This window comes from Danio rerio, chromosome 4 (genome assembly GCF_052040795.2).
Source record: "Danio rerio strain M-AB ecotype USA chromosome 4, GRCz13ab, whole genome shotgun sequence".
NCBI classification, from domain to species: domain Eukaryota; kingdom Metazoa; phylum Chordata; class Actinopteri; order Cypriniformes; family Danionidae; genus Danio; species Danio rerio.
The window spans coordinates 56,256,543-56,281,041 of NC_141024.2; the positions used below are offsets into that span (position 1 = coordinate 56,256,543).

Genomic DNA, 24,499 nt, shown 5'->3' on the forward strand with positions numbered 1-24,499 from the left:
CACATTTTCACAAATGCTTATTTTATATTACCATTATGATAAATAAACTACATAAACACATAGCACAGTGCCATTTGACTCCAGACAAAAATGTATTTTATTCCAACATACTGTTTAAATGTGTTTAACACAGTCATTGTGTAAACACTTAAGCACAATATTAACACACAATGTGTCTGCAGTAACACAAAATGTGTTATGAACTGTTTAACACATATTTTGTGTAAATTTTTAACACATCATTTTTAAGAGTGTGGCTGTTTTTGACCCTGTAGCCTATTCTCTTCATTTCCATTCAGCAGAAGAAACTCACACAGGTTTGGAACAAGTAGAGGATAAGTAAATGTCAGAATTGTAATTTTTATGTGAACTACCCCTTTAATGCTTCTGTAAATTTAATATTATCACTGAAGATATTGCTAAAGAATGGCAGGAAACGTGGAACAGATAATAAGAGACGACAATTTATATGAAACAATAAGAAACCCTATATAGGCCTATAAAGTTGTAGAAATAGAAAAGAAGAGGACATAATTATGAGGATAAGATTTGGACTCAGATATTAATAGGAAGTAATGTGTAGTAGACATGCAAGTCATCATGAACTGGATAAAAAAAAAGTTTCTCAAAATTGTCTTAATGTTTAGATTAAAATTTTTTGATCAACTTTAAATACTGAAGTGTGTTTGTGTGTGTGTGAGAGAGAAATCTAATCTATTTTTTAAATATTTTTTATTAATCTTTTTATTTTTATTAATTTATTTTTAATTTCATTAATCTATTTTTATTTTATTTATTTCTGTGTTTATCTGTATTACAATTTATATCCATAATTGTTTGCACTACTGCCCTTTTTTCACTGTCTTGTTTGTACACAGCGACGCTGCACTGCTTTGACAATACAAATGTACAGTTATTTGTCATGCCAAAAAAGCACCTAAAATGTGTAATGTGTGAGAGAGAGAGAAAGAGAGAGCAAAAATATTATAAAGTGAAAAACATGGGAGAAATGTATCATTAAGTCATGACTGCAACAGTAAGTGGCAAAAAAGCGAAAGAAAATAAAGACTTTTATTTTGTCGTGACGTGTGACGTCATCAGGATGCGCCGCTTCAGCGCTGTGATTCAACTGGAGAAAGGTTTGTGTTTTTAAACGTTTACGGATTTAACCCGATTTAATTAAAGTTTCAGATTTTTTTTTTATCCGATGCTAAATTATGTACCTGCTTTGGACAATAATATTTAAACCCTTTATACAACGTAGTACTATTTTATTATCAGTAGCCGAGGGCTATTGTTTGAAATCGAAAAGAGTGTAATAGGTGTTTTAAAGCAGGGTTTCTCAAACTTTTCTGATAAGAGGTAAAGTTGGTTTTATATTCACACATTCGTTCATTTAGCAGTCTATATATTGTTTACCATGTTACTTTGAATATTTGATCTGAATTAGCATGCAAGTGTGACTTGAAAACAACATTAACACTATCTAATTCACTGTGAACAATGTTGTACTTTAGTAGTCATTTGCTGCTATTGTGATTTTCGCTATTTAGAGTTTGCAAATAATACTTTAATGAAATTATATCATTAAGGGGAAAGTCCGAATGTGCGAATATAAAACCAATTTTACCTCTATTTTTAAAGAAATGTTTTACCTGATTTCTTTTTGATAATTAAAAGAAACTGTTGAAGCAAGTGTTGAAGAGAAGTTATTTTGTTTCTGTTCATTGTTTTACTTATTTTAAACAGGACATTTTTATTGTTTTGTTCATTTTAAACAGGACAATGTGTCAAAACGTAGAGAAAAACTCCTGCTGAATCGACTGATCTCCACACTGTTATAAAGATGGCGTTTATTAAAGAGGAGAGTGAAGATGTGAAGATTGAAGAAACATTCACAGTCAAACAGGAAGATTTGCAGGAACAAACAGGTTGGTTTACATTCTCAAAGACCAACTCAGTCATTTGATCCTCATTTAGATATATTTTATTAATAAAAATACTAAATTAACTCCATCTTGCAGCCCTGAGTGTGCTGCCTAGTTCTCCTAAATGCACATAAGCACTCATTAAAAGACAGAATGAGTTTCTTTTGTTACTTGTTCTCAGGTCTTTTGTCTTTCTTTTATGTGTTTTTAGTCTCCCATTTTCTCAACCTTCTTAACGTTATTGCTTTTCTTGTTCTTTTGCTGTTTGTGAAGCATCCTTGGTGCTTTATAACATAAATAAAAACAATAAATTAATAAAAGGTTTAACTAAGCTGATGATATTTGACCTACAGTATTCTCATAAAAGACTTAACATTTTAGGCCTTAAAAAGTCTTAAATTTACTGAAATATTGTGCTGTATTGTGTATTTTTTAAACAAGTCTTTATTTTCTTTTGTTCATGTTTTTCTACCCAATCTGGCCAAAACCTATTCAATCACCAACAATTCAACTTAATAAAACTTTCAACTTTTTATTCAAAAAGGTCTTTTTAACTCTATTTATCATAATGGTTTAATTATTTTCCTCACAATAACATTTGTTTAAACGTGCTCCATGTATTTACTGCTGTGGATATCAACCTGGACAGATTGTTGTGCATAGATTTAGTTTGTTATAGTTTTTAAAACTTTAAAAACATTTGTTCATTTTTTAGTTTTAAAAATAAATTTTATTTTGATGGGGCAAATAAAAATATTTTCCATCTGGCCCATTCGAAAAGTTCTTTACCCTTTAACCCTTTATGAGTCTAAAATTTCATTCATAATGGTCTTAAAAATATCATAAAGTCTTAAATTTAACTTTGTAAAACCTGCAGAAACTCTGGTTTACAGTATGTCAAAAAATGTGGATCCCCCCAATATTGAGCATGCTGAAAGGACACAAAAATAATTAATTGTTAGAAAATATTTTAGTCTCAGAATATAGACCATATTCTTCATGCACCAGCAGGCGGCGCCATTGGAATCTTTTTGCTTGAGACTTTTTTTAAAGAATTAATTTTTAGATCCTAAATATCAGTGTTATGCTGCTGAGGTATGGGGCAATAACTATATTCAAGGTTTACCGCAGTTTGGAAAAGTCAAGGTTTTAAAATCACCAACATTTCCTGCTGCACCGTTCCTACAGTATATGTCAGTTTTTTTTAATGTTTTGTTTTTTAGGACAACAGTATCTCCTGCAGTAAAGACCAAAGAGGCTGTTTTAAATCGTAAAGAAATCTGTGATTCATTTCAATTATTTAGCCTGAGATGTTTACTGCTCAAAAATATTTTAAAAGTTTCTCAGAAGAAAATATATTTTAGGATATCATACTGTCAGAATCTTATACTGGCCCATGCCTAATGCTGCTTGATGTTGCAAAGTCATATTTTCTCATTTAATTATTTTTATTTGTATGTATAGTCATGAACACACCTGTTTGTAGAGCAAGTAGCATGACTATTTTCTGCAGTTTATTATTTCTGGTCAAAATAATACCAAAATCCACATCGTAAAAAAATAGAAAAAGAGTAATAATTATAATTAAAAAGCAAATCAAAAAGAGTATAGGCTACATTAATATTTGCAAAAGAAAAGAGTTGTTTGAGTATATTTAAAGTTGTGGTTGCTTTTTATCTTAAACATCCTTTAAGGGTTTTTTCTGACTATTTTCGTGTATGTAATTACCTAATTAAGTTAAAAGATTTAACATAAAATAGTTCTTATATTTTTTATATTGTCTATTTATATAAACTAATATTTTGTATAACACATTTTCATTATTTAACAGATTTAATACCTCTATTAATCAAATTCTTTCTATTTCATCAGCTTTGAAATAACCAGATTCCTGAAACATATGTTTGTGAATTTTATTTTGTAAGTTTCCTTGAGTGCTATACCAGCATGCAGAGTTTTGTGTTTGTGTGTGTGTGTGTTTAATTTAATCCAAGGATTAAGTTTATGTTCGGATCGAGTTAATATGTCTGTGCATGTGTATGTGGGTGTATGCATGCAGTGGGTTTAAATATGTGCAAGTGTCATACTTGTTTTGAACATAGTATATGTTTATATGTGTATATTCATGTGTAGATATGCGAAACCCTACACTGCGCCTCATAGCCATCTGTGTTTGGTGTTGGGAAGGTGGATGGTGAGGCGACAGGTTGACTTAAACTTTTATGAATCTATTTGATGTTTCCGATGCTAGTCGGCATCGCTCTCCCGTTTGCAGAGCGCCGAAACAAAAAGCTGATCGGAACTTAAAAAGCCGAACATCGTCCACATCAACTACTTTGTCTGCATTCTTACTTGTGGAAGCTTGTTCCTCTATATCTGTATTCAGGTCGCTCATTTTGTAGCTTTCTGTGACAGAGCGGCTTGACCAACTTCTGAGCACTCTCATCACGCAATTGACATCACGCTCATTCTGAGCACGGAAATTCATTTAGTGACAAATGATACAAGGTAGAAAATCTTTTATATATATATATATATATATATATATATATATATATATATATATATATATATATATATATTTATATATTATATAACAAAACATAATAAAACATATGTAAAACATATACACAAATGTATCGAAATATCGAAAATGGGTTTAAAAATCATATCACCGTTATTGAAAAAAAATCTATCGTGATATATTGATATTATATTATTGTCCAGCCCTATGATAGATATAGAGAACAAGGTGAATTAAATATCACTTTTAGCAAATATTGTGAGATTAGATCCAGCATAACTCGTAACATCAAAAAGGAAAAAACATTGATAAATTAACCCACTTCTCATTTACTAGTCTGTTATGAGCCATATCATACCTCTTGAGCCTCCAATCTCCTCCTGATTTGCAGTTTCTGTTTGTTTTTTGAAAATGTAATTGTCTTCAAATCTGAAAATGTAATTTATTTTATAGTGTATGTTGTTATTCGATGTGATACGAAGCTGCAAGCATGTTCTTTTGGACAGAATTTTTAACTAAGGTGTAATGTTGTCCAGATACTGGAATTTCTGACTTCATTACCTTGCTATATATTGATGTTCAATAGGCTACTATTTTTGATATAACAACAATTGTTTCAAAAATGGTACAAAAAATTATTTCTAAAGTAGAAAAATTATTTCTTAAGTTTTTTTTTTCAGTTTTCCTCAAAATAGGTTGATGTGGGCATTGTGGCACTTTAAATGCATGTAATGCCTGTTTCATTTACACTTGAGCAGAAATTCCATATATACCTCACAAAAGTAGCAGAACATTCCAGGAAATCCCTAATATGGATGAAGGCATCCAGCTATTGCTGTTGCATGAAAATAAGATCTGAATAAATATTAAAAGGCTTTAACTGATCATTTACACGACTGCGCCCATAAATGGTTTATATGTGTACTTCCAGCCATCTTAGGTATATTTATAAGAAAGTCGATTTATAATTTAATGCTAACTGACGTAGCATGTTACAGTAGAATATAGCTATAAAACAATAAGCTAGATGCATGAACTCACTGTAATTTAACTATTTCAGAAACGGATTAGAGATTTGTTTTTTATTTCAAAGCATTTTCCCAGATTATGTCAAAATAAGATGTTCCCAAATATCAGTCAGTTTGCTAAAACACAGAAAGAAACCCAGAATGGATAAAAATGACCCAACAGCACACAAGGGGAAAGGTGCACATTTCAGTCTTTATGCAGATGCTGTACAGGCATATCTCATGTTTGCGAGACAAATATTCAGCTGTTTGTTCAGCTGTTACCTCAGAACTTTTTTTTCTGATGCGTTTACTGGTCAGGCACAGAATGAACAAGTATCTCCTGTCTGCTTTACACATTTTAGAAAAACGTTTTGTTGTAATTCTGAATATATATGAATAAAAATAGGCCATTTACAGCTTTCAAATCTGTGTCTGATCAATATGACCAAAATGACTTTTAAGAGAAACTTTGAAAACTGGACTGACACAGTTTCAATTTACTAGAACTTCTAAGTTAAGTGGCTTCAGCACAATTTGCATTGTAAAAGCACTAAATGAAGATGAATTGAATCTACTTAAATGTGCTCACGTTAATGGACTGAACAAAATATGATCTGATTTATTTTACATTTAATGTGCATCAAAATTACAGTGTGTGTAGCCAATGTTTCCAGTGTCTTTTCACCTTTACGCATTTGATGAGATTTTTAAGACTTAATGAAAACTGGTGTTTTTTTTATTTATTTATTCATTTCAGATCTAATTGAAGAGAATGAGGGGAGTAAAGAGGAGGAACATCATGTCAAAATTGAGGAAAAAACTCGTTTACAGACTGATGATATTTTGAAAAAAAGAGACGAAAATCGTTTCACCTGCACTCAGTGTGGAAGGAGTTTGGGAAGAAAAGACAATCTTAAGATTCACATGAGGATCCACACTGGAGAGAAACCATTTACATGCACTCAGTGTGGGAAGAGTTTCAACCGATCATCATCCCTTAATCACCACATGATGATCCACGCTCGAGAGAAACCATTCACCTGCACTCAGTGTGGGAAGAGTTTCAGACACTCATTATTTCTTAAACAACACATGAGGATCCACATTGGAGATAAACCATTCACATGCACTCAGTGTGGGAAGAGTTTCAGCCAATCATCATCCCTTAATCGCCACATGAGGATCCACACTGGAGAGAAACCATTCACATGCACTCGGTGTGGGAAAAGTTTCAGCCATTCATCAAACTTTAACCGACACATGAGGATCCACACTGGAGAGAAACCATTCACATGCACTCAGTGTGGGAAGAGTTTCAGCCAATCATCAAACCTTAATCTACACATGATGATCCACACTGGAGAGAAACCATTCACGTGCACTCAGTGTGGGAAGAGTTTCAGTTGCTCATCTTACCTTAATCACCACATGAGGATCCATACAGGAGAGAAACTATTATCATGCACTCGGTGTGGGAAGAGTTTCAGTCGCTCATTATCTCTTAAAGAACACATGAGGATCCACACTGGAGAGAAACCATTTACATGCACTCAGTGTGGGAAGAGTTTCAGCCAATCATCATCCCTTAATCACCACATGTGGACCCACACTGGAGAGAAACCATTCACATGCACTCAGTGTGGGAAGAGTTTCAGCCAATCATCAAACTTTAACCGACACATGAGGATCCACACTGGAGAGAAACCATTCACTTGCACCTAAGCCACAGTTACACTGGACCTTTCTCCTTATAGACTGCCATTCATATGCACGCAAATGCGTCAGACTGTAAACTCAAGTTTGTGCGTCAAGTTTTGCAGTTCACTGCGTTGCAGAGTTCAAGCTTGATGAACTCTGACCAGCGAAATCACATTAAGCCTAGTTCACACTAAAGGATTTTAAACATCAGCAGATCGCTGTGCCGTTCACACTACATGACTTGACTTTGTGTCTTTTAATCTCTGTGGTGTTCACACTACGCAACACTCTGTGAATGATCCACAAGAGGGGGGTCACACACTACATGATCTGACAACAACTCATTCCCCATCAGCTCATTCAAGCTACCAAACCACAGCCAATGAAATTTTGAGGGAGGAGTCGTCAGAAAAAGCTGAACACTATTGGCTGCTTGTGTGCTGATTACATCACTGACAGTGTTTCAAGCTTTGGAGAAAGCATTTAAAAACTTCGTCAAATCAGCTGATTTATGAGCGGATTAATCACTTATCTGCAAGGTTCCAATGGATAGATACACAGAGAGTTTTCAATTTTTGTAATTGTATAACTCTTTGAAATAAAACTAACAAATAACACCCTGCCGTTTTCTAACTATCAGTGTATTTCTTTCTGACATTGTAATTTTTTTATTACAAAACAGTAAAAAACTGAGCATTTCTGCCTTAAATTACCATATTGGTTAAAGGGCACCTAGGTTACCCCTTTTTTCAGATTTAATATAAGTCTTTTGCGTCTCTAGAATGTGTATATCAAGTTTCAGATCAAAATACCCATCAGATTTTTCATTATACCTTTTACAAGATGCTGTTTTATACTGATTTCCAGCAGGGGGTGGTTTTGTCGTACTGCGCCTTTAAGACGATTCTTTCCCGCCCACTGTTTCTATATGCCTCCTCCCTCAGCTGCGTCAGACAACAGACAGACTTAAAGGAAGGAGGTCTCACGTAGCGTTTGTGAGATACTACAGTAAGAACTAACCTTTACTAATCAGTATTGTGAAGTTGCATTGATGAGTCACACACAATATCGTTACAAAGCGTGCGCGCGCACACACAAACACACACACGCAGGCAGACAGACAGAGCGCGCTTAGCCTAGTTAAGGCTAACCTCAAGTGTGGATATCTGTTATGCTAATGTACAAAATAAACCTGATTTAACTTCCACAAACCGGGATTGAAGTGTCTTCTTTTATAATTGTTCTGACACACGGCTGTGCTGATAAAGTAAAGCTGAAGTAAAACGCTGTTATTAATTACACACATACTCTGTTGTACAACACTTTAAACATGTGAAACTTACTCTTAATCACATTTGATGATGATTGCTGATCCTAGCGAACAGAACAGAGCTTTTATTCCTGGTTGCTTTGCATATGTCTGTCTGGTCTTGTTGACATATACACGCGACTACCGGAACATGTTAATGCGCGCAGCTGTCAATCAATTTGGTGGGCGGGGGAATCATACACCTACGTAATGGTGCGATCGATTTGAAAACAGCTCCAATTGGCTGACCCTTTTTTTGTAGTTAAATTTAAAAAAAAGGACTGGGTGTGTTCATATCACCCCAGTATGACAGTCTATACACTATACCAACACACAGATCTGTCCAAACAGCTTGAAAAGTAGATTTTTTTACCATAGGTGCCCTTTAAAATGACTGCATGCATGTCTGATACTTTTCGCGGTGACTTTAAATATGTGTGCATTTTCTTGCCTAGCAACTTCCTGCTAACATAAACAAAACTTTCTGATGGCAAAAACATCAATTTACTTCAGATATCTTTCAAAACAGCATATTCTGTGCAGTGAAATAGCTCCTGTTTGAAAGTGAAAATGAAAGCCAAGACCTTTAAGTGTTTTAGTATCTTAACTACACATTTATAGGCTGTATTACCAAAAAAAGATTAAATTTTTAGGGTAATGGTGTCATTAAATATGATGCCAGACATTCAAAGCTTAATTTTAATATCTCAATAATAGCTGTGAATGTAAATATGTTGTGACAATATGGCGTTTTATATGAGAATATAATATTATAATATTATATGAGAGTCAGAATGAGCAGTATGGTAATTCTAAGTTACAGAATTCTAGTTCCACTGTTAATATAGCCTACTCTCATGTCTGTACTAACGCAGAATGAACCGAGTGCCCCGATGCCCATTCTGACCAATCACAGATGTTTCTGCTGAGCTCCTGAACACAGGCATTCAGCTCATGCTGATATGCTCTCTTATTGGCTGCAGCTCGTCACTACATCTGACCACACGTGGGGTTGAGTCGGCCGACTGCTCTGGAATATTTAGCATGCTAAATGTTGGATTTCCGTCGGCGAGGTGTCGGCGACGCATCAGCGAGCCTCGTTGATGTGTTGTTTAGTAGTTCACACATAAAGAGCGGCGAGCGCAGAGCTCCCGCAGATTTCTTCCCGATCACAGCCCGATCTGTCGGCGAGCTCGTTAACTTCCAAATCGGGCTCAAATCAGGCTTAAAATCCTTTAGTGTGAACTAGGCATTACTTGACTGTGTGAGACCAATCGAAGATCAAAACATGACCTCTCTGGACAATCGCTCACTTTTTTTAATGTCTAATCATCTTGTTTAATCCCGCCCCTTTTCGCAGCGCCATACAACAAAATGTTGCATGCTCAAACTCTAGTGGGATGAGTTTCAGCAGCTCATCAGAAATTAACCTGTTAAGCTTTTGGGCTATTTTGGGTATTTCTGCCTGAATTTGGCCTTCCGATTTAAAAAGCTTTCCATAACCACATGCAGATGAATAACTACAAAAGTTTGGTATCATTTTAAAAGAAATTCTTTTGAAATTTCATAAAATACTGTGTAGGGGATCAACCTACGTTTTAATATTGATCATGGATTAATTAGCTCATTTTATTGAATCAGATCCTGAAGATTCGAATCATTGATTCGACTCAAATGAGTCAGATTGAATCAGATCAAAAGATTCACACTTTATCTACCATTTGTCCCGCAAATAGAAGACATCGTATCTACCAATCTTGATTATATTATTTATGTGGCCAGCGATAATAACATAACACAGTATTGGGTTAACTTTTAGCAAGGTAACAAAATCTACAGCTCGAGGCAATGACTTAGAAGCACATAAACAAGAACACAGTTCTTACAAATGAGTACAAAGATTTATTGAGCTACACTATGATAAATGAAACCAACTACGTAATAAGCAAACAACAAACGCACACACACATTCACACAGAGGCAGTTCAGAGGATGCAAAATGAGTTGACAACGTCCCAAATTAATTCTAATATCTCTTACAAGATCTTAGAATAACACCTGAGAAACCACCAAAGCAGAGATTTATCTTATCTTTAACTCCTTTCGATCAATCTGCACAAGATCAGCAAGAGACAACATTAGTGTGTGTTACTTGCGCCCTTATTGCTGAAGTCGAATCTCCCTCGCCGGCTGGCCTTGGGGAAACACAGTGCTCCTGATTGGGTGGTTACTCGCTTAGTTGACGTCTTTGGGATTCACATGCTCGTGAATGGCTGTTGTCCTTGGTTACCGAGGTGACGGATTTCTGAGAGTCGGTTAGCTGAAGTTCGTGCAGTTTCGGCGGTCCCAAAACATGGAAGTTGGTGACCCAATCACGTGGCGGCATGGTGTCCGGGCAGGTGAGAGGGGACAGAGAGCAAAAGCATGCGCAAGCCAGCTAATGCAAAAAGCAAAGTTTATTTGTTGCAGGGCGTTTTTAAGTGACCTGGGGCCTCATGTATGTATGTACGCTGCGTACGCACAAAAACTTTGCGTACGCCAGGTTTCATGCTCAGAATGGCTCACGTTTGGATTTACTAACAATGAACTGAACGTGGGAATGTGCGCAGCTTCACGGCAGCTTTCTGGCTGGCGTACGCACATTTTTTGTGCGTGTCTGTTTTATTTCCATTGCGACTCATAGAGGCAGTTGTGCTAAATTCCTCTCTACAAAGTGTCTGAGCCTTGCAATGGCAGCTGTATGAGACGGGTTCATCTAGTAGGTATGTAAGGTTTCCATACCATACAGTTGACCAGCTAAACATTAAAGCACAATTTGCAGCGGTCGCCTGTTTTCCCAATGTAATCTGAGCTATCTACCGCACGCTCATTGCTATAAAGACACTATCTGAAGATGAATTTGCATGCGTGAATCAGAAACATTTCCATTCAATAAATGTGCAAATAAAATATGATGCACAAACTTATTGATGATTCCTACTTGTCTTTCTCGTGATAAATAGTGGGCAAAATCTGATATGTAGCGGGGGAAAAAAAGAAGAAAGAGTTCATCAGACGCTGGATTCGAGCCCAGTTTAAACTCTAACGTGTCGATACATGATCACATGCGTCTTATGAGGTGCGCCACTGAGACTGCTAAGGTTACTGCAACATTTTACAGATATAAACCACACTATTTCTTTTTTTAATGCACTCAGTGCGATGTTCAGACCCAACTGTTAACCGCATCAGCTAAACTCTGCCACTCTATTTTTTTCTTTTGTTGTTAATTCCGGAGAATAAACTTGCAAATAACACTGCTTTTCTTCGGTCTACCTCCGAAAGCAGCACCTCCATTTCACATTCTGTTCAAAGTTTCTCTTTTTGCTTGATTTTGCCATTGCTTTTTCGTTGAGTTTTGCCATTAACATAGTCATTAGCATATTCATACGGGGGAGGAGGCAGGGAGGGGTTTTGTGCTCGTGCATGTTGCGCTCAGTTTCACGTTCATTCGGATGTACAAAAGAATATGCGTGAGATTCGGCGTACGCAGTGTTTCATACATCTGAATTTTTTTCTGCGTACGCACATTTACAGCTTTGTGCGTACGCAATGTTTTAGTAAGATTTCCACGCAAGTCTTCGTACATGAGGCCCTTGCTCCGCTCCCGCTTCGGTGGATGGATGCAGGCTCTGGCATCATGGTGGATCGCGGCGACTCCCCCGGGTTCTGTGGGATGGCTCCTTTCAGCACTTTCCCCTTCGGTGGTGAGCCCCGCGTCTCCTGCTCCTCCCCATGCTGGGAGACGGCAGCAGGCAGATCCTTTCTTCGCCAGCCTCAGGCCGCCCCGGCACTCTGGGCAGACGAACGGGTTTCTCCCCCACTCGGGTTAACTCCCAAACACTCGCCACCTCTCTCAGCGGCAAGGGCATTTGGACAACGCGTCCCTCCTTCTCCCGGGCTTCGGCACCACTGTAATAAAGTTCACGGCCCTTTGGCCGCCGGGAAGAAAGAGGCGGAGAAGCGACGCAGTTTTAAAATATTTATTAATAACAGGGACGGCAGTCTTCGTGTCTAAACCAAAACAAACGGGCGGCAGCTCCTCACGAAGACTGCCGTCAAACTGAAAGCAAAAGTAAAATATGTCTGGGCCATGTCCTCTCTCGGCTTCCTCTGCCATAGTTCCTCCTTTTATGGTCCAGAGCTCCTTCCGTGGGATCCGAGGCAGGTGCGCACCGCAGGTGTATCCACTTACGCGGTGGCCTTACTCCGTTCCCATGGCTCTCGGCCACGCCCCCTCGCCACAGTCTCATATGGATTTTTTGAACATCTGACAGAAATAAAGTCAATCAGGTAAGCAATGAGCGTAGCTGCTGCTGCTTCTCTTCTGTTTCTGCATATTAACAGCAGGTGTTCATCATCAGTGCTCAATCATCACTTAATTAAACTCATCATCGGCTCATTAACTTTAACTCTGCTGCTGAGTAAAATTTGCTCAATTTAGAGAGGGACCAAATGTTCTCTGAACTGAGTAAATTTTACTCTGATGATTTTACTGTGTACAGGTATGGATCATATGTTTTGTCCCATCTAAGATCTTAAAATGTTCTTCACTTCTCATAGTAACAACTAATAATAATAATTGTCATGGTCACATATATTGCTGTAAATGAAGGGATATTTATTTATTAGCATGTTGGTTGCTATATTTTAATGAAACAACTGTTTACTATGTAAATGGAGCTATCAAACCGACACGAGCGTTGAAAATAATACATAAGCTAAACTTTTTCAGGTTTTGTGCAGCCATATATACATGTAAGTAATATCACAGTATAAAAATAACCTACAACACGAAATCTCTAGGACAGGTGAACTTTCTGACGACACAGCGTCACCAGCACAGACCAAACACTGCACAAAGAATGAGATATTTCAAACATGATGTGACCTTAGCATTAATGTAACAATAAAAATAACTTACCGCACAAAATCTCTGTAATGGATGTACGTCTGACAGCGCAGCGTCAGGCACACAGACAAAATACTGCACACACAGTGAAATATTTTAAATGTGATGTGAGCAAAACATACTGTTTATCAGAACAGGATAAAAAATAACCTACCACTCTAAATCACTATGACAGGTGTACTTGCTGACAGCGCAGCCTCACGAACAAAGACAAAATGCTGCACAAAGAGTGAAAAACTTCGAACGTGATGTAACCAGAACATACTGTGCATCAATAAAACAGTATAAAAATAACTTACCACACGAAATCTCTACGACAGGTGTACTTTCTGAAGGCGCAGCCTCACGAATACTGCTCAAAAAGTGAGATATTTCAAACATGTTGTGAACAAAACATACTGTGCATCAATATAACAGTATAAAAATAACTTTCCACACAAAATCACTTTAACATACGAATTTATCTCGACAGCAGATGAACTTTCTGACCCGATAAATTGAGCATTCAGAGCAAGAGAAACTTTGGAAAATCCTCAGCGCTGAGTGAAGTTTATTCATATACTAATTTCGAGAGGATCACGTGCTTATGATTTATCACGTCCAGTCTCGTATTTGCTAATCACTAATCTTCCAATCATATGAGCCCTAAGGCACCATAAATAGCCTCAGTTTTCAGTTCACTTTATCTTCGTTTGGAAGAAACCCCCCTCCTCCCCTTTTCTCCTCCTTTACCTGCGATTGGGTGGCACGGCGGTCCAGTGGTTAGCACTGTGAACCACACAGCAAGAATACTGCCGGTCCTAGTTCTATAGGACCGGTGAGTGTTTCTGTGGGGAGTTTGTATGTCCTTCCCGTGTCCGCGTGGGTTTTCCCCGGGTTCTCCGGTTTCCTCCCACCATCCAAAGACATTCAACATACATAACAATCAAGCTTGTCTAATTCCTTACGTTTCCTTAGCTACAGCGGCAGGGGAGTTCTGAGATCCACCGAGCTCGGGCTCCCTTCTTGCTCTGCCAACGGGAGGAAGCCCCGGGCTCGAGGAGCCTTTGAGCTCGGGGCTCTCTCCCGGGACAGCATGCCAAATAAGCTTTGTAAATCATCAGCTAAGTGTGAACTCTTGAATTGGCCCTGATTTTAAACTTTAGACAATGCATCCCTCCGATTAGCCCAGGGTCTAAGCAAACTGTAGACAATTGCGGCTTCTCGTTGGACGAGAGTCTACAGTCTACAGTTACCATTGCACGTTCCCTGGGCAGATGTCTGCGAATTCCCCAAATGTGGGAATCTCGACTGCATAATTTCTGGTAGTGGGGGACTGCGTTCGCGCTCTCCCCTGAGCACAGTGGTTCAAGACAGAGCTCAGGCGGTAGCGTCGGACCCGGCTGGAGCCAAGTGGTGCTCGCTGCAGAGCCATTTGAGGAGAGCTGAGCTCCAGCGAGGGGGAGCTTAAGCTTGAGCTACACCTATTTTGCACTTCTTCTACGAGTGATGTCACTGGGGGTAGGGTCAGGGGTGGGGTTGGTGTACGCATTAAAACAGCTTACAGGAGGAGGAGCGACAGCTCATGCTCCCCCTCGCCGGAGCTCAGCTCTCCTCAAATGGCTCTGCAGCGAGCACCCCCTCGCTGGAGCGGCGCTTCCCTCTCTTCCTCGTCCTCCGCCAAGCCTCTTTTGCTCCAGTAGAGCCTCGCGCGCCTGCGGAAGGCCTGCCCACCCGTCGCTAGAAGAGTCTGTTCTGACGCCGAAAACTACTTGAAAGGTCCCCCCTCAAAGCGGTTTGACCAGGTGAAGGAACACGCAAAGAGAGCCCCCGGTGGCTTTTGTCCGCCAAGCGAGTGTGCCCTGTGGAATGTCAGACTTTTATTTTTACCGGCCTGCCGCTGTTACTGACGGAACGAATGCAGACCGTGTGAAAGGTCATCATTTTATCTGCCATTAAGTAAGCGAACGCTTCTGCTCGGATCAGAGGTAACTTTGTTTCAAGAACTGCAATCTTTTGCAGACGTCTGTGGCGTTTTGGGCAGAGGGACGGTTCTAAACCAATCTGAACCAGAGGCAATTCCGCAGCCAGCCGTCGGTGGTTTCCCGTCCCAGGAATGTAAGGTGCTTGCAGCGGGAGGTTGTTTTGTTAGCGCTTCCGCTTTCGTCAGTGAAGTTCTTTTGCGGAACGTTTGTAGATCCCGTCGTCTTCTTCAAGCTATGTCGTTTGAGCACTGTGCTGATAGGCTGACGTAAGAAAACAGGACACAAAATATACAAGGCAAGAGTGCAAAGCACGGAGCTCTAGGCAAAGGCGGTCCGAACCGCAGCAAAGCAGGAGGTCGACATGTCCAAATAGACCAAATCAGAAACTAAGCAGAGAAAAACGGCATCTGTAGAGAAAGAAAACAGACGGAGGAAAAGAAAGAAAGAACAGGAGGATCCCCTCCCCTCCCCCCATAGAGGGTCTGTTATCCCCAGATCGAGTGCGTCCAGTGGAATCCATGTGTTGGCAGCCCCAACTGATGACAAAACACAAAGCAAGCATCTGGAGGAAGCTCAAACTCTTCATGCGTTGCCACAGTTACTAGCGAGTGGTTTGCAAGCACAGGCACGTCTGCTGCAAGTACAGCGCCGTCAGGAGACAGGGGTTGCTGGCCCATTCCCCATGCTCGGTGGCTGGGCATCACCATCCTGGAGTACGTCCGATAGAAATTGGCGGCTGCCATTTGCTCCTCCCGGCAACTCATATTTACCTTGCAGGGGAGATACCATGATCAAGAAGGTGGTTCACCCAGGGCGACGCTTAGCCATTGTACTCCGGTCACGCTGACCTCTGCCAGCGCAGAGAGACGGAAAGTCACTTTCCACAATGTTTTCATTCAGTGTTCTACGCTGGTGGAATCACCTTCCCATTCCCACTCGGATTACGGATACACTGGTGTCCTTCAAACGACAGCTAACACCCATCTCTTCAGAGTACACCCGAACCCCGGTGAATATCCCTCTCTCTAAAGAAAACGAAACTCCTACTCCAGCACTAAATTCTCTGAGCACAAACAAATTACTTGGAATAAATAGCCCTTTTTCGTATGCATTGCCTCGTCTTGTTGAATACCTCCACTATTGTATGTCGCTTTGGACAAAAGTGTCCGCTAATTGTATGCTTCCGCCCAGTTTCGAACAGGAGACCTTTAGCGTGTAATGCAAACATGATAAACACTACACTACGGAAACCAATAGGCCAGTGCTGCTTCAAGTATTTATAGTCTTTTTTTATAGAGCTGTCTTGTACGGTCTGCACCGTGAAGGGCCAGCAAACGCACTGGCCACCTGCTCATGCACAACACAAAGCTAAAAGAAATCAGATTCTACGCAAGTTTGCGACACCGCGAGGGGCGGTAAACACTGAGCTGAATTCAAACTTCTAGACTCACACCGCTCTGCAGAAAGAATGTTTTCAGTGAACGTCAGTCCTCAACAGAAGCCTGATTTGACAATTGTCATAAAAGCCAGAGGATGTTTCCTCCCAGTTTCGAACTGGGGACCTTTCGCGTGTGAGGCGAACGTGATAACCACTACACTACGGAAACCTTCAGGGTAATCAAGCAGATAACCCTTTTTGATTGGGTGCCTGTTGACGATCATTGCTGGAAGAAGAGCACTGTTTCTGCTCAGTTTCGAACCAAGGATCTTTCGCATGCTAGGCAAACATGATGACCACTACACTACAGAAACCCCAAAAGTGCTTTCACCAGCGAAGTTAGGCCTGCAAGGATAAAACAAGGTGTACGCGTTTGTCAATGAAGCGGACAAAGCCAACTCAGCGTGACAAGCTCCCTGCAGTTATTAGGGCCGATTTACAATCTGGGCCCAACACAGCTGTACAGAAGCACCTGAATTCTGGGCGTTCCTTCATCACATTGTCTGAGCTCATGCATAGTCGACAGGTTTTTACCTGATTGGTGTGCATGACTCTAAAGTGCTGTGGCCCTTCCGCCGTCTCGATTTTGGTACTGTATGGTAAGGAGACCATCTCTTCCGGAAATCTGTTTTTTACAAACCTTGTTCCATCTTCTATGTTTGTGCCAGGATACAATCTTCTTTTAATTTTAGATATGGGAAAACTCCCCATCTCTCTAGCTTGCTTAAAATTTCTTCATTTGCTAGGTAAACAGGCAGATGCTTGAACGAAACAACATAGTCTCTGTTTTGTAACCTCCGTACTTCAGATTTCACTCCTTTAATTGTCAATCCATTGTCTATTAAAATTTCGGTGTCATCTTCAGTCTCCATTGTTACTTCATACTCCCTTTGTTTGTTTGGGTCTCACCGCCAGCATTCTTCCTTCTCCAATCAGCTCCGTGACTGCTTTGGTTATATCAAATCTTCTTGCATCTTTTACATTTTCTACTTCTACAGTTACTGTTGCTTCCTTTGTGCATACTCTTCTTTGTACCTATTGCTTATCCTTACCTTTCTCACCTCTTCGTTGGCCGGGCTCTTCATTTTATTTATCTCTTTGTCTGTTGTCAAGTCCATTTTCTTTATCTCTTCGTCTATTATCCAGCCCATTTTCTTTATCCTTTCTTGCAAGTCCCTCCATTTCCATGTCGTTGCCGGGGAATCTGTCCATGATTAAAAAAAAAAAAAACATTACATAACCACCCTTCAGTCAGCAAAATGCTGCTGTTAGGTGGTTTTTAAAGACAAAAAGAAAACAAACAAACAAAAACACTCAAGGTCAATAAACAAAAAGGTAGACAAACAAAATGGGGAGAGCCTTTCTCTCCTTACTGCTGCAAACTCACTTCCTGTTTGCTCTATAGCCCCCTCAGGGTGGTGTGGCCGTAAGCAATGACAGCTGTCAAGTGTTGGCTATTGAAACCAGGCGCAGCCCCAGGAGGCGAGCACAGATTAGCTGCCTGCAGCGCCAATGAGCTGGACAGCCGGAGCTGGGCAAGCTGTGAAGCACCAGATTCCATGTCACGGTACTGCGGTGTGGCTCCCAGGAGACAGCTCCTGCCTAGCTTGCATGTCAGGATGGCCGAGCGGTCTAAGGCGCTGCGTTCAGGTCGCAGTCTCCCCTGGAGGCGTGGGTTCGAATCCCACTTCTGACAAACCGAGCCTGCGGCAGTGCGCTCAGGCTGAATTCTTTAACTCTCTGCCCCCATGTCCGAATGATACAGTAACACTGACAAAGTGCCGCATCACGCGGGCTTTAATGCAAGTGCACTGAAAGGGGATCAAAAGAATTGTCCTGGGATGGTGTTGCTTTTTAAGGTTTGCAGGGCATTTTTTTCCTCAAATCCTCGTACAACGTCAAGTCATGACATTTGACAGATCCATGCCCTTGTATCGTGGATCATCCAGTGAGCAGAGAGCCAATTGAGAATGTGCGTAAAAGCAAATCTGAATGTTTCCGCCCAGTTTCTAACAGGAGACCCTCCGCTTGTAAAGCCATCGTGATAACCACAGGAGCCTCCGGTTAGGGTGAGAGCACTGTCTTGTGGTGCCAGCGCAGAGAGACGGAAAGTCACTTTCCACAATGTTTTCATTCAATGTTCTACGCTGGTGGAATCACCTTCCCATTCCCACTCAGATTACGGATACAACGGTGTCCTTCAAACGACAGCTAACACCCATCTCTTCAGAGTACACCCGAACCCCGGTGAATATCCCTCTCTCTAAAGAAAACGAAACTCCTACTCCAGCACTAAATTCTCTGAGCACAAACAAATTACTTGGAATAAATAGCCCTTTTTCGTATGCATTGCCTCGTCTTGTTGAATACCTCCACTATTGTATGTCGCTTTGGACAAAAGTGTCCGCTAATTGTATGCTTCCGCCCAGTTTCGAACAGGAGACCTTTAGCGTGTAATGCAAACATGATAAACACTACACTACGGAAACCAATAGGCCAGTGCTGCTTCAAGTATTTATAGTCTTTTTTTATAGAGCTGTCTTGTACGGTCTGCACTGTGAAGGGCCAGCAAACGCACTGGCCACCTGCTCATGCACAACACAAAGCTAAAAGAAATCAGATTCTACGAAAGTTTGCGACACCGCGAGGGGCGGTAAACACTGAGCTGAATTCAAACTTCTAGCCTCACACCGCTCTGCAGAAAGAATGTGTTCAGTGAACGTCAGTACTCAAGAGAAGCCTGATTTGACAATTGTCATAAAAGCCAGAGGTTGTTTCCGCTCAGTTTCGAACTGGGGACCTTTCGCGTGTGAGGCGAACGTGATAACCACTACACTACGGAAACCTTCAGGCAAATCAAGCTGATAACCCTTTTTGATTGGGTGCCTGTCGACGATCATTGCTGGTGCAGCAGTGGATGCTATTATTTTCTGGCCAAAAGAAGAGCACTGTTTCTGCTCGGTTTCGAACCGAGGACCTTTCGCGTGTTAGGCGAACGTGATGACCACTACACTACAGAAACCCCACAAGTGCTTTCACCAGCGAAGTTAGGCCTGCAACGATAAAACAAGGCGTACGCGTTGGTCAATCGAGCGGACAAAGCCAACTCAGCGTGACAAGCTCCCTGGAGGTATTAGGGCCAATTTACAATCCGGGCCCGACACAGCTGTACAGGTCCTTGCGAAATGTCCCCTTTCGTCATATTTGAAGCACCTGAATTCTGGGCGTTCCTTCATCACATTTTCTGAGCTCATGCATAGTCGACAGGTTTTTACCTGATTGGTGTGCATGAGTCTAAAGTGCTGTGGCGCTTCCGCCGTCTCGATTTTGGTACTGTATGGTAAGGAGACCATCTCTTCCGGAAATCTGTTTTTTACAAACCTTGTTCCATCTTCTATGTTTGTGCCAGGATACAATCTTCTTTTAATTTTAGATATGGGGAAAACTCCCCATCTCTCTAGCTTGCTTAAAATTCCTTCATTTGCTAGGTAAACAGGCAGATGCTTGAACGAAACAACATAGTCTCTGTTTCGTAACCTCCGTACTTCAGATTTCACTCCTTTAATTGTCAATCCATTGTCTATTAAAATTTTGGTGTCATCTTCAGTCTCCATTGTTACTTCATACTCCCTTTGTTTGTTTGGGTCTCACAGCCAGCATTCTTCCTTCTCCAATCAGCTCCGTGACTCCTTTGGTTATATCAAATCTTCTTGCATCTTTTACATTTCTACGTCTACAGTTACTGTTGCTTTCTTTGTGCATACTCTTCTTTGTATCTCTTGCTTATCCTTACCTTTTTCACCTCTTCGTTGGCCGGGCTCTTCATTTTATTTATCTCTGTGTCTGTTGTCAAGTCCATTTTCTTTATCTCTTCATCTATTATCCAGCCCATTTTCTTTATCCTTTCGTGCAAGTCCCTCCATTTCCATGTCATTGCCGGGTAATCTGTCCATGATTAAAAATAAAACACACAACATAACCACCCTCAAGTCAGCAAAATGCTGCTGTTAGGTGGTTTTTAAAGACAAAAACAAAACAAACCTGTTTGAATGTATAATGCTCCAAGGTAAAGGTATGACGTAACACTTTGTTGTTGTGTTTTTTTATATTTTTTTCATGAAAAATAAAGCATACTACTTAATGTGTTATTATGTAGTATTTGTTGTAGCATGGTTATGCTTCTGGATATTATTGTTCTGTATTTTGACGTACAAATGATCTATAGAAATGTCATAGAACTACAGTGTATATGGAGTTAAAAGTCAAGAAGTCACAGCCCTAGACCGACAAGTTGAGTCACTTCTTTGCTTATAAATAGTTTTTTTTTTTTTTTTATCCAGTAGCTTCAGTGAGGTAAAGTGATCTTATCCATTTCACAGATTTAAGCTGCATGGCAAAAACACATAACATTATGTAAGTCATTGGTCTAGGAGGATCGTGATAGCATCAAATAGCTATCTCAGCGCATAGTATCAGAACCACTCCCTAAATAGGTCTCATTCATTTCACTGATTTGAAGCTGCAAGGAAAGAAGGAAAAGGTTCCACTGAAATTTGAACTCGGACCACTGGATTCCAGAAGTCCAGAGTGCTAACCATTACACCATAGAGCCAAGATCTTAATTAGAGTATATCTAATGCTTGCAAACTGGCATTGAAACAGGCCAGTTTCTGTGAACACTATGATGTCCCTCAAAACAGCAGAGAACTACAAGGGCTCATCCGGGATTTGAACCCAGGACCTCCTGCACCCTAAGCGAGAATCATACCCCTAGACCAATGAGCCACAAAAGCTCAAGCATTTCATAAGGCATCAAAATCAGCAGATGGTCATGAATCCTTATTTAACCCTTAAAGACAGAGACAGCCACCCACGGCTAAAAATAAGTATTGTTCTTAAATGTTTAATAACTTTTGATCTTCTGATCCGATCCGCACAATTCAAAGATTGGCATAAAGAAGAGAGTCTCAGCTTTCAATTTTGCAATACATTACATTCACAGACCTTCAGAGTCACCAGGATCAGTGTGGTTACGTCATCAAATTTTAACAGCGCTGATTTGACAAAGAAACGCTTGTGGCTTGTCTCAAGACAAACTAGACATGATGCTTTGATGCATTGTCCATCCTCCATGCCCAGATTGGTTCAAACTTGCTCTCTCTCAACCAATAAGCATGGGTTTCGCTTTGTGGACCAGTAATCAGCAATTTGAACAACCCGAAATGAGAAATAGGCTGTACATTTACACACAGTTAAATAAAATGCAAAAAAAAAGTTTTGCTTGAAATAATTCTCATACTAAGTACTTTTGCATGGACAACATCACAAAAACATGACGAAACAGTGACACAGCAAAGATGAAGTGCTGGTCTTGCTGTTTTCAAAGGACGCAAATGGCGGTGTGGCTTTTTGTCTGCAACGCAAAAGTTGATAAGCCGCAGGGTTAACACCATATGCTGGCACATAAAACCAAAGGATGGTCCATATTGAATCTAGTTTAGTTATATAACTATTTATAGTATAGTAAATATTTATATCTAAGTTTTTACTGAGGATTTGCACCATGTTTATTTGAACTTTGACACATTATTTATAATTTTATTATTTTTTATTTGTTTATTGTAAGTAGTGTTGTTTATGGTAACTGAATATATATATTATTTGGAAAAAGTCAAACCTGCTTCATTTTTCTGTTATTTTGTAACAATCTTTCTGTTTAGTTCATTCCCAGAACTTTTGGGCAAATATATTGTCAGTAAATAAATGCACTATTTTTTTCCCCAATGAAAAACGCCTTAGAATAACATTGAAATACATTGCTATAACTTGCTCAGGGAAAAGTGGTTGTAGACACAATTTATTTTGGAAGTATAAAACATGGTAGTGTGTATTTCTAAAGAAAAAAAAACTTCATGAGGTTTTGTTTGTAATAACTAGAAAATGCCAATTTTTAAAAAAACGTTTTTCTTAAAATTCTGGAATATTTTCTGTCTGTTCATATGTTTTTGGACCAAAAAAGTTTTAGACTGGACCTTTAAATGATACAGATTGAAGCTTTAGGTTCTCCTGTTTAAAATAATATATGACACTTGAGGCTGACTGCTAAAATAACAATAAAGCTGCTTTTGAAAAAAAAAAATAATATAGGCCCATTAGGTGCCCACAAAATACCTCTAGGTCTTTAAGGGTTAAACAGTGATTGCAGATATGAAGAAATTTGCAGGGGTGGTGAAAGCATCTTTCTATATTAAAATTATAACAAGATAGAAAGGAGGGAGGGTTTTGGGCTGAGGAAGGAAGAAGTAGAGCGGGGATAGCAGAGGTAGATTTGTGGAGTACATAGCTGTTGGTAGCTTTGGGTTTGTAGTTCTTGGTCAGAGGAGGGGATTATGAAGGGACAGGAAGGGGCCGTGTGCAGATTTGAACGGTAGACCGCGCAGGAAAGATTACGACATCATAACTCTGTTGTAAACTCTGATCCTCGGCGCATGTGGCAGGGCATCCAGGCCATCACCAACTACAAACCCAGCCAGTCCACAGCCACAGACGTCTCCTTCCTGAACGAGCTAAATGACTTTTATTCCCGCTTTGATAGAGACAATAAAGAACCCTACACCAGGATCACTTCCTCCACCGACCACTCACCTATCACACTCACCTCCTCAGAAGTACATGCGGCACTGAGTCGTATCAATGTGCGTAAAGCTGCTGGACCAGACGATATTCCTGGGCGTGTCCTCAAAGCATGTGCAGAACAGCTCGCTGGGGTATTCACAGACATTTTCAACCTGTCGCTCAACCTAGCAGCTGTGCCAACATGCTTTAAAACCACCTCTATTGTGCCAATGCCCAAACACTCCAGCCCAACATGCCTGAATGACTACCGCCCTGTAGCACTCACACCCATCATCATGAAGTGTTTCGAGCGATTGGTCCTGGCACATCTAAAAGACTCTCTGCCATCCACACTGGACCCACATCAGTTTGCCTACCGTGGCAACAGGAGCACAGATGATGCAGTCTCTATAGCACTGCACTCTGTACTCACACACCTGGACAATAAAAACACTTATGCACGAATGCTGTTTGTGGACTTCAGCTCAGCATTCAACACTGTCATACCCTCCATGTTACTGATCAAACTCAGAGACCTGGATATCGACACATCACTCTGCAACTGGATTATGGACTTTCTGACTAACAGACCTCAGAATGTTAGATCAGGCCACATCTGCTCCACCTACGTCACACTCAAAACTGGTGTAACACAGGGCTGTGTGCTGAGCCCCTTCCTCTACTCCCTTTTTACCGTTGACTGTAGGCCTGTTAATAGATCCAACACCATCATCAAATTTGCAGATGACACCACAGTGATTGGTCTAATCAGCAACAATGATGAGACGGCCTACAGGGAGGAGATACAGCATCTGGCCACTTGGTGCACCGACAATAATCTGCTCCTTAACACCAACAAGACCAAGGAGCTCATTGTGGACTTCAGAAAGGGACGAACAGGCTCACATAATCCCATCCACATCAATGGGATGGCTGTTGAGCCTGTCTCATCCTTTAAGTTCCTGGGGACCCACATCTCAAATGACCTTTCCTGGACCACCAACACCTCCAGCCTGATCAAGAAGGCTCACCAGCGCCTATTCTTCTTAAGGCAACTGAAGA

The 24,499-nt window shown here is 40.3% G+C and overlaps 3 protein-coding genes, 1 long non-coding RNA gene and 3 other non-coding genes across 11 annotated transcripts in view; 4 read left to right on the plus strand and 3 right to left on the minus strand.

The window, feature by feature from the left end:
• The window catches only part of LOC147844968 (uncharacterized), a 48,658-nt gene extending 40,287 nt beyond the window's left edge, over positions 1-8,371 (plus strand). Inside the window, exons 4-6 of one of the 2 annotated variants that reach the window (XM_087249192.2) lie at positions 253-1,139; positions 1,782-1,931; positions 6,220-8,371. In XM_087249192.2, coding sequence (XP_087105318.1) covers positions 1,847-1,931; positions 6,220-7,184 — 1,050 coding nt within the window. In that variant the 5' untranslated portion in view covers positions 253-1,139; positions 1,782-1,846 and the 3' untranslated portion in view covers positions 7,185-8,371. Of the gene's footprint in view, positions 1-252; positions 1,932-6,219 lie in introns of those variants that run through there. The other variant, XM_087249193.2, reaches the window with a different exon arrangement.
• Positions 1-24,499, plus strand: part of LOC796311 (zinc finger MYM-type protein 1) — an 854,498-nt gene that overhangs the window by 163,974 nt on the left and 666,025 nt on the right. The gene's annotated exons all lie outside the window — the stretch shown is intronic.
• Positions 1-24,499, minus strand: part of LOC110439430 (uncharacterized) — a 94,215-nt gene that overhangs the window by 22,457 nt on the left and 47,259 nt on the right. The window contains exon 7 of the mRNA XM_088650236.1: positions 23,477-23,480. Coding sequence (XP_088506362.1) covers positions 23,477-23,480 — 4 coding nt within the window. The remainder of the gene's footprint in view (positions 1-23,476; positions 23,481-24,499) is intronic.
• wu:fe14d05 overlaps positions 1-24,499 on the plus strand; it is a 312,007-nt gene that overhangs the window by 9,217 nt on the left and 278,291 nt on the right. The gene's annotated exons all lie outside the window — the stretch shown is intronic.
• On the minus strand, positions 17,064-17,136 carry trnav-aac (transfer RNA valine (anticodon AAC)). The gene has a single exon. It is a non-coding gene; the product is annotated as a tRNA-Ala (tRNA).
• trnal-cag (transfer RNA leucine (anticodon CAG)) lies at positions 18,436-18,518 on the plus strand. Its single transcript has one exon. It is a non-coding gene; the product is annotated as a tRNA-Leu (tRNA).
• trnav-aac (transfer RNA valine (anticodon AAC)) lies at positions 19,772-19,844 on the minus strand. The gene has a single exon. It is a non-coding gene; the product is annotated as a tRNA-Val (tRNA).